General features: G+C 48.4%; 2 protein-coding genes across 7 annotated transcripts in view; both read left to right on the forward strand.

Annotated features, from left to right (window-relative positions):
• USP36 (ubiquitin specific peptidase 36) overlaps window positions 1-14,978 on the forward strand; it is a 34,579-nt gene that overhangs the window by 10,148 nt on the left and 9,453 nt on the right. For all 6 annotated transcript variants that reach the window (XR_014788238.1, XR_014788239.1, XM_084837744.1 and 3 more), the window contains exons 9-15: window positions 5,397-5,508; window positions 5,834-5,974; window positions 6,828-6,928; window positions 9,340-9,478; window positions 10,586-11,254; window positions 11,981-12,096; window positions 13,785-14,294. Coding sequence is in view for 4 of the 6 variants with exons in the window: in XM_084837744.1 (XP_084693870.1) it covers window positions 5,397-5,508; window positions 5,834-5,974; window positions 6,828-6,928; window positions 9,340-9,478; window positions 10,586-11,254; window positions 11,981-12,096; window positions 13,785-14,294 (1,788 nt within the window). In the remaining 2 variants the exon portion in view is untranslated. The remainder of the gene's footprint in view (window positions 1-5,396; window positions 5,509-5,833; window positions 5,975-6,827; window positions 6,929-9,339; window positions 9,479-10,585; window positions 11,255-11,980; window positions 12,097-13,784; window positions 14,295-14,978) is intronic.
• LOC146353944 (uncharacterized) lies at window positions 1,431-5,283 on the forward strand. Its single transcript, XM_084832839.1, has 2 exons — window positions 1,431-1,921; window positions 3,997-5,283. The coding sequence occupies exons 1-2, from the start codon at window positions 1,431-1,433 to the stop codon at window positions 5,219-5,221; spliced, it is 1,716 nt and encodes a 571-aa protein (XP_084688965.1). The 3' UTR covers window positions 5,222-5,283.

The following is a 14,978-nucleotide window of genomic DNA, read 5'->3' on the forward strand; positions in this document are numbered from 1 at the left end:
CACATATGGCCTCTGCACCTGCGCGGGGCCTCGATTCGGGAAACTTCTATAGCTGAGGAACATTCTTTGGGCGGGAAACCCCCATCCCCGTCCACTGCGCGTGTCCCAGCAGGTTCTCACCCGTTCCCTCAGTTCTCTTTCGACCGCCGTAGTGGTTACCTTGTCAGGAACTTCGCAAACAAATTGATCGTTTTTTCCTCAGTCGCCGAGGCTCTGCTTTTATTTAGTTTTATTCCTCCTGTTCTGTTCTTCTGTCGTTTTTGTAACTGATCGTTGGCGTTTGTTTATTTGTTTCGTGTTTGCGATCATTGATGGCTATCCACCTCAGGCGGATGGCCCCATGGGCCCCTTTTCGAAAGTGCATGCGTTGTGGGAGCAAGTTGCCGCCCACAGATGGACACTCTTTGTGTTTATTTTGCTTGGGGGAAGCGCGTGTCGTCAAAACCTGCCACCACCTTCAGTCTTTTTCCAAGCAGGCTTGCAGAAACTGGGCAGTCAGGTTAAAGGCGGCACTGTGGAAAAAGGCTTTGGAAGTGGTAGACTTCCCAAAGGTCTCGTGTTTTGGAGACATCTCCTAAATTGTCAGGCCACGACTGGCGTCACCAGTACAACCTGCTTTGGCTAAAGAGCATCCGAATCAGCTGACTCCTGGACGATCTTTGTCACTTTCATTGGCAAAAAAGTTGACCAAAAAGGCAAAGGCCACAAAGCACCCAGTAGAAGAGAAGCGGAAGAAGAAGACAACCGAGGAGAGGGAGGCAAGAAGATTGTCTGTTCCACCACCTCCGCCATTGTTAGATTCTCCTATCCTGACAGTCTTGGCAACGGTACCCACTGCTTCGGTACAGAAGACAGACTTGAACTGCCCGGTATCAATGTCGGAAGGTGAGATAAGGGATCTCTGTCCAATACAATCATGTATTACTTCACCTGTGCGGATGCATACCTACCCTCCACCGACTTTTCACCAGGAGCCTATGCGCTTGAGGGATAGATCCCCAGAATCGATGCACTCTTTTGACTGAAGTTGCAGACCTGTTTTGCACAGGGACAGGGAATTCTGCATGAGGTCGAGATCTCCAATACAGGAGTGGGACCGTTACTCTGAATACCGTGATCCATCGCTGCGATACACGTATTGGGACGAATGGGGCTATCAGGACTGTGAGAGATATTCTGATAGGATGCGATATCTAGGAGCGCCTGTCCCTCAATACCGACCATCTCCATTGGCATCAGCATCTCGGCCGCCAGTGGATAAACATTCACCACCACCACCAGTGGACAGGGATTTCCTTCCGCCGCCAGTTCCGCTGCATTCTTCCTTGTTGCATTAGCACCAAGATCGCCAAGTTCCACCGCGAAGGCACTCACTCACTCCTCTGCCACCGCTGCAGTCTCAAAGCCAAGGGGAACCTGTAGTGGTCGTCATGGCCTGTCAGTCGGATGCTGAGGGTTATGAATTGGAATCGACTTCTTTTTCTTCTGTGCCGCCTTCCATATCTTCCCCTGATGATGTTGGTGTGTTGGAGAGAGCCTCGCCATCGGAAGATATGGGATATTTCACAGACCAAGTCCTTTGTATGGACGAATCATTGGGCATTGAAACTCAACAACCCATAAAAAAATTGCAGGACCCGGTGTTTGACGCAGTCTACACGGAATCTTCAGCCCCAGTGGCAATACCAGTTCTACCTACCTTGCAACAGACTCTGCAGCTTCCGTGGAAAGTTCCGTCTTCGATGGTTCCCACTTCCAAAAGACTGGAGTTGATGTACAGGGTGAAAGAAAAGGATGCGAGTTTTCTGTTTTCGCACCTGAAACCAAACTCTGCCATCGTAGAATCTTCACAAGGGAAGTCGCAGAAACTACATGCCTCACTGGGCGACAAAGAAGGTCGCTGTTTAGACTTACTTGGGAGGTGAATTTACTCATCAGTGTCTTTGGGACTCTGTGTGTCTATTTATCAGGCGATGATGTCCCGATATCAGCTGTTCCTGTGGGAGAAAGTTGGGTGTTTTTGTGACTACTTGACGATCAGCGAGAATTAGCTAGAGTGTTTCAATTGGAAGCATTGAAACTATCTAAGCAACAAATAAACACTGCTAGGCACCAAGCAGATTGCAGGGCGAAGGCCACGGTTGGAGCAGTAGCGCTCTGGAGGCATGTCTGGCTATGCTCGGCAGGCTTGGCCCCTGAGGCCAGGTCGCAGATAGAGGAACTGCCTTTCGATGGAGTAGGGTTGTTCAACTCTGGGATGGATGAAACAATGGACAATGTCCAGAAGGCCAAAACCACTGCAAGAAAAATGGGTTTAGGTCAGATACTGCAGCCTTACAAACCATGTAGGTGGTCTAGACCACAACCCTACTATCCCCCGAGATAGTACACAAACCATACACCCTGACAACAGCCTTTTTCCCAACAAAGGCGCTCTTATCCATCCAGCTGTTTCCATCAAAACCGAGGGAAGACTGACCAGGGCTCAAAGCGGCATCTATGACTCCCAGTTTCTTCTTATTCAGTCTCCTTTGTCAGACCCTTTATTCGGAGTCCGTTTAACTCATTTTGGGTGTTGGCTATCGTCAAACAAAGATACCCTCCCTTCCGATACCCTCCCTTCTCTCGTTACTGTAAAACATTCACCAGTCATGGAGCACTACTAAGAGAGGCAACCTTCCTCCTCCAGAAGGGAGCCATCCAGTGTGTGGTAACCACCCAACAGCCAGACGGGTTTTATTCCCACTATTTTATGGTACCGAAGAGGGATGAAGGGCTTTGTCTGATCCTAGATCTCAGAAATCTCAATTTGTTTGTTTCCACCAGAAGATTTCGCTAGCAACCATTCTTCCTCTTTTATAGAAGGGTTCGTGGTTCTCAGTGACAGATATCAAAGACGCATATTTTCATATAGCGATCCACCCCTCGCATTGGAAATATCTCCACTTCACTATCGGTCACAATGTTTTCCAGTTTCAGGTCCTGCCATTTGGATTAGCCACAGCCTCAAGAGTATTTACAAAATGCATGGCCACGGTGTGTGCTCATCTCAGGACATGACACATTGAAATATACCCATATCTGGACAATTGGCTAGTTGTGGGCAGTCCAGAGAAGCTTTTTATCAGAAGGTGCTTCTGATATGCAGTCTTCTGCAGGCGTTGGGCCACTACATCAACGAGGAAAAATCCAAGCTCCAGCCATCTCAGGAGATTCTCTTCGTCGGAGCACTACTGGACTCCAGAGCTGTGAGAGCTTTTCTCCTGCAGGAAAGAGCATTAGCTATCCTTGGTCTTGCCACGACACTAGTTTGACGAAAGAAGGTGGTGGCTTATTATATTCAGCGTCTTCTCAGTTTAATGGCAGCCATGGTGTCAATGGTGGTGTGGGCCTGCCTATGGATGCAGCCATTTCAAACATGGTTCATCCATGTCTTCTCTGGAATGGAAGATGCACATTGAGTTCAATTGACGATACCAGACAAAGTCCTGAGGTCACTCGCGTGGTGGACATCTATCGGGAACCTCTCTCAAAGCATACCTTTTCTTCCAGAACCACCTTCCTGCGTCCTAACAACAGATGCTTCGCTCCTTGGATGGGGAGCACATTGCATGTCCCTTCGAGTTCAGGGCCTATGGTCTGGTTCCAAAAAGAATCTGCATATAAATCATCTAGAACTACTGGCGGTGTGGAAAGCATTGAAGGCTTTTGAACCGAGTATGAAGAGTCACCATGTACAAATTGTGTCGTACAACACAGCAGTTATCGGGTACATAAACAAGCAAGGGGGTACTCATGTGCCAGCTTTGATCTCCCTGACTCTGAAAATATACTGTTGGGTGATTCACAGAAAAAATTGTCCGTCCGTGATACACATCGCAGGGAAGGACAATGTGCTAGCAGATGCGTTGTGCAGGAGTTTCCAGCAGTCTCACGAGTGGCAGCTTGCACCAGACATCCTGCATTACTGGTTTTGAGTATGGAGTGATCCTACAGTAGATCTGTTCGCGACTTTGGAGAACGCGGTGTGCGAGAGCTTCTGCACAAGGGCCGGAATAGGGACTGGGTCTCTAGGGGATGCGTTCCTTCTCCCCTGGATAACCAACTATTTTTACCTGTTCCCCCCTTTTCCACTTTTGACGAAAGTTGTCGCAAAGATGATTCAGGACAGAACGCGAGGGATTCTAATCACATTGTGGTGGCTGCGGCAAGCTTGGTTTGCTCACCTACTGATTCTGTCCAGAGGCAACTTCTGGCGACTGCTGCTGATACCGATGCTGCTGTCACAGGCCCATGGGTGCCTAACGCACCTGGACTTAAGGACGCTCAAGCTGACAGCTTGGAATATTCAATAAATACCCTGCCTCTTCCTGTGAGGTCAGTACTGGAGGCGGCTAGGAAGCCTTCAACAAAGCGCTCTTATGCTAGTAAATGGAGAGTGTTTTCCACTACCAACAACGTGGATCCTCTCCGTTGTTCTATGGAGCATGTTCTTTGTTTTTCGCGTTTGTTATTTCTGAAGGGTTTAAAGCATTCTTCTATTAGAGTTTACTTGGCAGCTATTTCTGCTTTTCATTCACTGATACAAGGCTTCATGGTCTTCACGCATCCTTTACTGAGACAATTTCTCAGAGGTTTAAGACATTTACTTCCACCAGTTCAGGCACCTGTTTCTCAATGGAGCTTGTCGGTTGTACTCCATGCTCTCGCAACTAAGCCTTTTGAGCCCCTCGCCACAGTCGATTTGTGCCTCCTATCTTGGAAGGTAGTCTTTCTGGTTGCAATTACGTTGGCAAGGAGATCAAGTGAACTTAGCGCGTTGAGGGTTGACCCTCCATACCTCGTATTCCACAGAGACAAAGTAGTGTTGAGGCCGGACATTACTTTCCTGCCGAAGGTAGTGTCAGAGTTCCATTTGAACCAGGATATAGTTTTGCCAGCTTCTTTCCCAGCTCTTGTGTCAAGCCTGGTTCTTCGAGTGGCCATCTGTGCATTCACGCAACCCACCCACCATCCCCCCTTCAGTGTTAATGTCGCATTCGATGTTGGTACCGAGGTGGATTTTTCTTCCCTTGGATTCGAGCCCACACAAGGCAGTCTCAAGGAACTGAGGGAACAGGCGGGAACCTGCTGGGTCATGTGCAGTGGATGGGGGCGGGGGGTTCCGGCCCAAAAAATGTTCCGGCCCAAAAAATGTTCCTCAGCTATAGAAGTTTCCTGAACTGAGGCTCCGCACAGGCACAGAGCCCATATGCGTGAATGCACGGATGGCCACTCGAAGAACTACAGTTACAGGTAAGCAACCTGCCTTTCACCCTCTGAGGCCTGCAGCAACAATCCATTTCTTCTCAACATGTGCATATGCCATGTTGATCTTGCCTCTCTCCTCCATGCAGGTGCAAGAAGAAGGTGCCAGCCACCAAGCGTTTCACCATCCACCGGGCATCCAATGTACTCACAATCTCACTCAAGCGCTTTGCCAACTTCAGTGGGGGCAAGATCACCAAGGTGTGGAGATTTGGAAGGTGGGAGGGTTATACCATGGTCCCTTTTTCCCCAATAAGAGGGCCTGGAAGAGTTCAAGTCACCAGTGTCTTTATGACTTTGTGCCAAACCTCTGAAGAGTGGAAACCACTGTCCTTGGCCAGTGGCTATATGGCCTTGGAAAAGGTTTAAAAAAATCCTGGTTGACTGTCAGTCCATGGGCCACTTGTGTTTACTGTGCCTGGCATAGCTCTTGCTTTTCCTGGTTACTGGCCTGTATGCTCACCTTAGAGACAGCCTATAAGTTGGTGGGACAAATTCCTATGAACTCTTTCCCTTTCCCTTTCAGGATGTAGGCTACCCTGAATTCCTGAATATCCGTCCCTACATGTCGCAGAGCAATGGGGACCCTGTCATGTATGGCCTCTATGCTGTGCTTGTACATTCAGGTTACAGCTGCCATGCAGGGCATTACTACTGCTATGTCAAGGTGAGTCCTTTGTCTGTTGGCACTGAGCAAGGGACAACAACGACAGCGAGTCAGTATGTTTGGCACTCCTGGGAGAGATGCTTTGCATTCGAGCTGCGGGGTGATCGCATTGAGCTTTTGCAAGGGGCTGTATGGAATGCTGAGTGGTATAAATGCCCTGCAACACCCAGCTGGGCTTGTGTGGCTGTGCATCTCACTTTGACTCTCCACCGATGTTCTTAGTCGGCCAGGCTTTTAATATCTCTGTGTCCAAAGGTTCAGCTGCAAAAAAATAAATCTGTTATTGCAGAATATGCAACTCTGCGACTCTCTGACCATGTCCAAAGCTAAGGGTTGGCTAGAGGTAGTGGCACATCATGAGAATTGTGCTGTGTTGTGTCCAACCAACAATTGATCTATTTCAGCCTTCCCCAGCTCGGTGGCTTCCATATGTGTTGGGCTACAACTTCCAGCATCCCCCAATCAACAGAGCTGGCTAGGGGATTTGGTTTTTTTTAGTCCATTTCATCTGATGGGCATCAGGTTGGGGAAGGCTGATCTAGTTAGTATTATGTCTAATGATAGTAGCCAGCTAGATGCCACAGGGGAAGTTTATAAGCAGGGTGAGATGGCATTATCCATCCACTAGGGTTAGTCTCCACCATTAAGTTGTCTTGATGATACTGTTAATGTTTATGTTGGGTTTCTGGCTATCATGGCTTGCAGCCACTGATAGGTGTAGTCTTCATTTAATTTATGTAATCCCCGTTTAATGATACTGAAGACCACCCTTGAAGGACTGGAGTGTGTCCCACCCCTGCCCATCTGTGCTAGGGGGCAGTTACAAACAATTATTTCCTCCTCCCATTTCTAGGCTAGTAATGGGCAATGGTACCAGATGAATGACTCCCTGGTACATTCAAGCAACATCAAAGTTGTTCTCAACCAACAGGCCTATGTGCTCTTCTATCTTAGGTAAGTGGGGTGCTTCTGTTACTTGCTGACAGCTGCTCTTTTTCTGCTCATGTCTGTTTCCTAGGGGATCTTGCTCTAATTTCCTGTCCTTTCTGCTGATCAAGAGGAAGGGAGAGGAATAGGAAATCAGTTTTGAAAATGTGGAGTGGAGCTGGCTGAATAACATGCTGGGGATAATAACATGGCTGCCGCCAATGCAAGTCTTTAACAAGGGACCTATCCTATGTGTATGGACTCATTGAATGTTGCTGTAATGTAATCAGCCAGTCTTCATATTTGGGGCTGTAGCTCATTTGGTAGAGCTGGCATGCAAAGGTTTTAGGTTCAATTCCTGGCATCTCCGGGCAGGGCTGGGAAAAGACCCCCGCCTGAAACCCTGGAGAGCCACTGTCAGTCAATGGTAGGGTTCCCAAACCTTTTGGGCCAGTGGGCACATTTGGGATTTTGAGAGTGTTGTGGGTGCTCTCACAAAATGGCTGCCATGAAGGGGGGCTTGCCCATTCCCAAAATGGCTGCCATGGTGGGCATGACCAGTCACAAAGTATATATTTCCCAGAGCTAAAATAAGCATAATGTGCCCAAGGACCTAAATTGCAAGGCAGAGATGGGGTATGAATTCCAAAACACAAAACCACTGCTGTGAACCCATGGTTTTCTGCTCCCAACAGAATCTGAAGTGGTTTCTGAGTCCCAAAATTCCAAATCACATACTTGCTCCCAGAAGCACAAGGAACTACCAGTTTCACAGAAGGCAAAGTGGTGATGCTCAGAGAAACACACAAACAAGTAAAAGACCCAGCCATGCCCACATCAAACAAACAAGCCCAAAACACACACCACCAAAAAACCACACCAAAAACCCAGGCAAAACACACAAGAACAAACCCAGGCTTAGCACACACCTCACAAATGCAAAAAAACTAGCTCACACACACACACACGTGCACGCCACATTAAAAAAACACAGGCAGCCCCCTACTCCCCACACACTGCATAGGTAAAACATCCAGTAGCTCCCTCAGATGGTCCTTACCACCCCAGGTTACATTTTTCTTTTTTCTGGGTGACTGGGCAGACTTCAAAGCACTGGGCTGCAGCCGCCTGCCATTTTTATTTTCTAAAAATTCCTCTGGACCTACATGGAGACCAGAGGCATTCTTGGAAATAAAGATGTTGCTGGAGGTTAACACTTCACTTTGCAGCAAGCCAGCTTCCTGGTTTTGAAAAATAGTTTATTAAAATATATTTTAAATATTAAAAATCAGGAGGGGCAGGGAACTTGGCAGGTGCCAAGGGAGGTATCTGCAGGTACACTGGTGCCCATAACCACTGTGTTGGGGACCTCCGGCAGACAGTACTGAGCAAGGTAGGATCAGTGGTGTGACTTGATTCCTATGGACATTCTCAGTCCTAGGTCCTCTTGTGTGTAATAGTCTTGAAGCTTAGTAGGAGTAGTTTAGGTATAAAACACGTCAGCTAGATTGCTTACTAAAGCCAGGTGTATGGATCACATCTCTCCATTCGTAAAATATTTCTGGGCTCCTCTCAAGGTGAAATGTTAGCTGTTAAAAACCTAAGTGACTTGGGACCAGGATACTTTAAAGGTCGCCCTATCCCACGTGAAGTTGCCTGGTTATGAAGATCCTCCTCTGAGGCTCTTCTTCGGGTCCCTTAGCTTTCAGGAGTTAATGCGAGTGACCAATGATAGTGCCTTTTTAGTTGTGGTACCCTGATCTGAAACACTGTCCCCAAAATGGTCCACCTGGCACTGAGTCGGATGCTTTTTGGGTGCCAGGTGAATAATTTTTTATTTGCACAGGCCTTTTAGATGCTGATTTTAACCTGTTTTAAATTGGATCCCCCCTGCCCTGTTCTTCTACTGTTCTTAATGTTGTTCTTATGTTATTAAGAGAGCAATCCTATGGCCACTAGACACTGTCTAGAGGGCCATAGGATATGCTCAGTTCCCGGAAAACCGACTGCCCCCCTCTTCCACGCTGCCTCAGAGGCAGCACGGAGAAACTCCATCCTCCATGCTCGGAAGGGGAACGCGGAGTGGCTGAAAAGGGCCGGGGCGGGGGGATGTTCCGGGGTGGGGAGAGTGGAGCTGCGCGTATGACACATCCAGCTTCCAATCAGCCCCCCACTGCTGCTAGACAGCCAAAAACAGTTGTTTGGTGAAAAAGAGCAAGGCAGGAGAGGTGCGGAGGGAATGCCCCCTGTGCCTCTCCTGCCTTGCCTTGGATAGGCGGTCGCCTCCAAGGTTGAAGGTGGCCGCCTATCTAGTTAGGATTGCGCCCTAAATTGCTAGATGTTCTGACATCTGAATTCCCTGAAGAGCAGAGTAAAAAAACCCATTTAAAATAAATTAATACAAATTATGTATTCTTCCCTCCCACCCTCTCTTCAAGGATCCCAAGCACCAGGAAGAATCCTGAGGGACCCATCTCCAAAAGCAGCTGCTCTGTGCCCAACCGAGCAAGCATTGTCTCCGACCATATGAAGAAAAGCATGACCAATGGTGCCCTCACATCGCCACTAATAAGCAAAGTGAGCATCGGCATTAGGCCATGTCCTATCCAGAATTGGCCACTGTTTGAGCTGTATGAACATGAAAATTTAAAAGAAAAAAGAAAAGAAAAACCTTGCATGCAAGCAATCCAAAATTCTGGGCCAAGAATAGCTGAATCCTGTGACCTGTAACCATTGAGCAAGGACACTGGTGCTCTGTCTGCAACCACTGACATCTTAGACACCTTTCTGGCTCCTGACATCTTGGGGTTTGCCCACGCACGCTTCAAGTATATCCTCAGCCATAAGGACTAGAATTAAAAGGCACACACACTGAGATTCTTGCAGTAGCATTTCTGTGCTATGTGGCATACATACAGGCCTTGGCGCTGTGTCCTCTATTGTTAAAGTGTGGATACAGAATATGGGTGCCGCTGTTGCGGTGAAGAAGCTTCCAGTGCAGCACCTGGAAGCAGCCCCAACATTGTGAGCCTCTGAGGGTTACTTTGGGGAGGAACAAAGTATTCCCCTCCCCTCCAGTATGTTTATGGGCAGACACAGGAGCAGTTTTGTTTTTGTGGATTATCTGGGGTATTGTAGCTGAAGTAATGCAGCTCTTCTGCTCGGTATTGGAGCTAATTCTCCGTGCAGGGGGCAACCTGGGTCTGGGCCGTGCCACCTCAGACTGCAGGTGGAGGTGCGCCTGACTGATGCTCCTCCACATAAACTTGGTGCAGCATGCAAAGCGAAACTCCCGCTGATGTAAATTACGTTGCACTTGCATAAACGACCTCTAGCACAATGCTAACGAGCACTATTGGCATTGCCCTGTAGGTCTTTGGCGCGAGCACAACGTAATTTTCATTAGGGGCAGTGTCACGTTTGATATTGTCCCTAGATGACAAAGAGAAGGGTCCTAGACTAGTCATTTCCCTGACATGCTAATTTTTTTATGTGCAAAGCTTCTACACACACACACACCCTCCCTGGACCTTGCAGGGAGCAGTCCATCACATGAGCAGTGTGAAGTGGTACAGTCATGACATAGGTTTACCAGGTTTATTGTGCAGGTGCAGCAGCCCAGTGTTCCATGATGTTGGCTCTACCTGTGTTCATCCAACATCTGCCCCTCTCTCTTCTCCACAGAGGCAAGATGCAACTCAGGCCAAGAAGACTTCAGACACCGAAGAATCTGGTGTCCCCGTTCCCCGCAGCTCCTTTGCTTCCAATTCCAAGCCCCAGAATGGGACACTTCCTCCTCTTCCGAAGCTCATCCCTATCACTGGGTTCTCATCGCCCAAGCTGCCCTCCAAGCCAGCGTTCCTGGATGACCTAAGCAAGAGATGCAAGAAGCAGCCTCCCCTGTCACTCAAATCATCTCAGGACTTGAGCGAGGCTGGCAGTGCCAGGCTGGAGATGGGCAGGCAGAGCTCCTGGGGAGACAAGCGCTTGGCGTCGTCTCCACAGCTGCCAGACACTTCTGGAGGAGACCCGGAGGCCAAAGTGTGTGACGAAGGCACGGAGGTACCAAGCAAGGACTCCTCTTTGACCTCCTCCTCGTCTTCATCTTCTTCTAGCAGCTCCTCTTCCTCCAGCCCAGCACATAACTCCATCAAGGGACTTCCACAGGCCACGATGGGCATCAACGGCTACTGCTATTCTCAGGAAACAGACTGTGCCACTAGGAAACATGTTTCCGAGGACTCCAAGTTTGCCAACCTAAAGTCACCGTTGCTGGCGAATGTGACCAATCTGGAGCTGGGAAGTACCATGTCACCCCCACCGGCAAAGAAACTGGCGCTTTCTGCCAGGAAGGTGCGTTTGGGGGGCCTTTTCCCCACTCTCCCCCATGCTGGGACAGATGGGGGTGGGCAAGGTGGCAGGAGGTTGGGGGAGGAGCAAGTGGCCATTTCAGATTAGCGGCAGTGCTGCAGGCTCAGCGGTATAATAGATTGCACATGCGAAAGCCCAGGGCTATTCCTCACTTGGCCAGTTTGTAAGGCCCAAGCGCTAACTGACTGTCCTCCTTATCTAGTGCATAAACAGCAGAGAGGCAGCATATTTGAAGCAAGCAGCTCGCCTTGTGCTTACATTCTCTGCAGGGAGACTTGCTTTCCCATAGTCTTGGGGTGAGATCTGTGTAGTGCTCTCCTCCTCGCCCCTCAAGTCCTCTTGCTTGATGAGGCTATATTTGCAAGTACACGAAGCCCAGCTTAAGGAGAAGAATTTTCCAGCTCACAGGGATGGAGCAGAGAAACTCAGGGGACTGCCTTTGGAGATGAAGCCTGGCACGCCACTGGGAGATGGGAAGGTGCTAGTTGCCCATTATTTACTCTAACACTTCTGTCTATTTTACATGTCCTTCCTTGTTTTCCCTTTGTTTCTAACAACAAATACTTTTCTGATTCTTTTTCCCCCCCGTCCCACCCCACCTCTTTTTGTTTCCTCCCCTCCCTCTCTTCTTATTCCACCCTTTGCCCCCTGGGGTCACGGAAACCTCCTTTTAGACCACCAAGTTTTTATTTATGTCGATAACTACAGGGCAGCAACACACTGCAGAAGGTGAGCGGCAGTGAGCGTCGGGCGCCTCCCCACTCCCCGCCAGCTGCCACAAATACCATCCACCCCGTCCACGCTGCTGCGCTCGGCTATCCCAGGTAAGCTGTGCCCCCGATGCTCTTCTAGGTGATACTGTAGGTGCTTGATGCATAGCATATTTAGTATTTTTCCTAAGTAAAGCCTTTCCAATGTTGAGGACATTGCTGGACTCCCTTGAGAGTTTGGTTCTGAGCTAGAATCCACCAGTTACTGGGTGTTCTATCTGGTCTGGGTGAATTTGGACTACGTTCTGGAACTGAGGGCCAAAACAAACATAACTTTCAATCTGTATCTAGCAGTTATCTCTCTCTCTCTTTACTTTAGAGTAGGCATAGGGCCAGTGGTTTGGATCAGGACCCTAGCAGGGGGGCTTTTAAGATCTGGATTGGTTTCCTGCATCTACAGTAGAGTAAAAATGAAAAAGAAGTAGCAGTTACTACATACAGATTTATATCTCGGGTTTGGGCCCTGAGAATCGTGCCTAGTGAGGTTGAGTGTCTTTGTCACACTTGGACTTGATACTTGAGAGCAGTTTCCAGCTGTGTAGCCTCATGCTGGGAAGCTGTACCTCTCTCATCCTTGACAGCCCTTTATTAGTGCCCAGTAGACTTCTCCCTTCCTTGTGGGTTGATAGTCACAGCAGAAGTTGTCTAAGCTCTCTGCGGATAAATGTACCTCCTGTGCACAGAGCCTCCACAGAGCCCTGCCTCCGCAGAGATACACAGTTGCGTTGCTCAGTGTCTGAATGCTTTCCATGCTGTAATTAAGCTCTTCATTCTTTGCAGCTAAACTCTGCACACTTAGCAAATGATACAAATTTGCATTTTTAACATAAGGTAGCGGAAGTGTGCATGCTCTATTGGAGTACTGGCAGAATTTAGCAGATTGTTTTTGCAAGAGGCAGTGTGCACTAATGAATAACACAAGAATAGAAAGAAAACATATGTAGGGAAGTGGCCTCCAATCACATCTGATATAAACAGGAAGTAGTGCAGGGCACAGGCACTTCCTCCTCCACCCCACCCTTTGCCCAAGAAAATGCACAATTTTTAGTGGATTGCCTGAAATCTTCAGATGTATCTCCACTACCATGAGGAGTGTAAACTCTCAAGCACCATCAGTGGAGGAGTGCTTTGAATCTGGCACTGAAATAATCCCACAATGAGGAAGTAGAAATTCTGCAACCCAGAAAGTTCCATGCCTGTTTTATGAAAATATGCTAACCCTGTGTCTGCATGTGTGTTTCCTGTCATGTCTGTTTAGGGCTGGGGAACCTATGGCTCTCCACTTCATGATCGACTCCAGTTCCCATCATCACTCACCATTGGCTGGGCTAGTTGGGGCTGATGGGAACTGGAATCCAAAAACATCTGGAGGACCACAGATTCCCCAGGCCTGGTCTAATTGCATGACTGTATTTGGATGGGGACTGAAGTAGTGTGGAGCCTTTGGGGAAATATTGGTCCTGGAATACACACCGGGGTTTGGCCTTCTGTACGAGGGAGAGAAAGTGATTCTGAAGTCCAACGTCATACCATCTGACCCTGGAAGCAACCAGATCTGTTTAATGTCCACCTGATGCTTTTTTTTTGTCCTTCTGGTTGTCGTAAGGGGCCCTGCTTTATCTTTATGGAGGTGCTGGCTCTGACTCTTCTGTAGAATTGAGACTGCAGTGGAGTTCTGCAAAGACTTCCACAGCTCCAGAACCTGTTGGGTCTTAGCTTTATGTGTATATATGGTTCTCTAGGGTGCTCTCACCTGCTTCCAAATCTTCAGCACCTCCACAGTCTGCCAGCAGCGCCTTTGTCCATGTCACACCCTCGTCCGGCTTCAAATCACACTGCCTCTCTGCTGCCCCTTCGCCGCTACCTGCGCTGCCCATAGGGGCACCAAGCCACACTTATCCAGCCAAGGACAAAGGGCCTTTCTTTGCCAGCTCTAAGAAGAGAAAAAGGAAGCATAACCCCGCAGAGGGAGAGCAGGGTACCCATTGCAGCCCAAGCATGACAAGCGTCAACGCTGAGGAGACCTGGCTCTCCACACCTCCCAGGAAGAAAAGGCAGCTGAAAGAAAATGGCAGCATTGTGGCCATTTCTGATTTGGAGGCAGCCTGGAAGGGAGAAGAAGCGGGAATGGCTGCGGACTACAGGGCACCAGATTCTAGTCTAACCAGTTCTATCCAGAAGAAGAAGAAGAAGAAAAAGAGGCTGCAGCAGAGGGAGGAAGATTGCTCACTTCTGCTGTCTCCCGTGAACAGGTAAGTGTTTGCTTGGCTATTTGTCTTTGGGCAGGGGTTTTGCCTGATGCATAGACAAGAGCAATGCTTGTACTGCCTACCTGTGTCTTCAGTTCTCTAGAAAGGCCCTGGCCAGAGTATTTTATTTATTTGTTTGTTCTATTTATTTAAAAGATTTCTTGGCTGCCTTTCAGGGCACAAGCCTTTCCAAGGTGGCTTACAGCAATAAAATACATAAGAACAGTTAAAATATTAAAGCGATAAAAACATAAACACAGTAAAACAGCCCCCAAAAAAGCAACAGTGAAAGGCAACAATAAAGCCAGCAACAACGGCCATAACAGCAGTCATAGCAAGAGAAGGCCATGGTAAAATAAGATGTTTTCAAGGTGTTCTTAAAAGCCTGCAGTATTGGAGCATGGCAGACCTCCGATAGCAACTTGTTCCAAAGGTGTAGGGCCACCGCAGAAAAGGCCCTCTCATGGGTTGATCACCCACCTAACAGCTCTCACAGGTGGGCAACTGAGAAAGGCCTCTCTTTCTGTTCTTAAAGTACCGGCAGACTGATATGGGTGAAGGTGGTCCTTCAAGTAAATTAGTCCCAAACCGTTTAAGGCTTTAAAGGTCAAAACCAGCACTTTAAATTGTCTGGATTAAGTTTCAGCTTGTTCACCCTCGTCCATCCCAAAACAGCTTCCAGAGTTC

This window comes from Heloderma suspectum, chromosome 2 (assembly GCF_057233095.1).
Source record: "Heloderma suspectum isolate Gila_16-S chromosome 2, 16-S_ref, whole genome shotgun sequence".
Taxonomy (NCBI): domain Eukaryota; kingdom Metazoa; phylum Chordata; class Lepidosauria; order Squamata; family Helodermatidae; genus Heloderma; species Heloderma suspectum.

Excerpts from the sequence above, each read along its gene's own strand:
- LOC146353944 (XM_084832839.1), top strand. The coding sequence starts at position 1,431 with ATGGCCTGTCAGTCGGATGCTGAGGGTTATGAATTGGAATCGACTTCT. Across the intron at positions 1,922-3,996 it reads TGTTTAGACTTACTTGGGAG|TAGATCTGTTCGCGACTTTG; the intron begins GTGAATTTACTC and ends GTGATCCTACAG.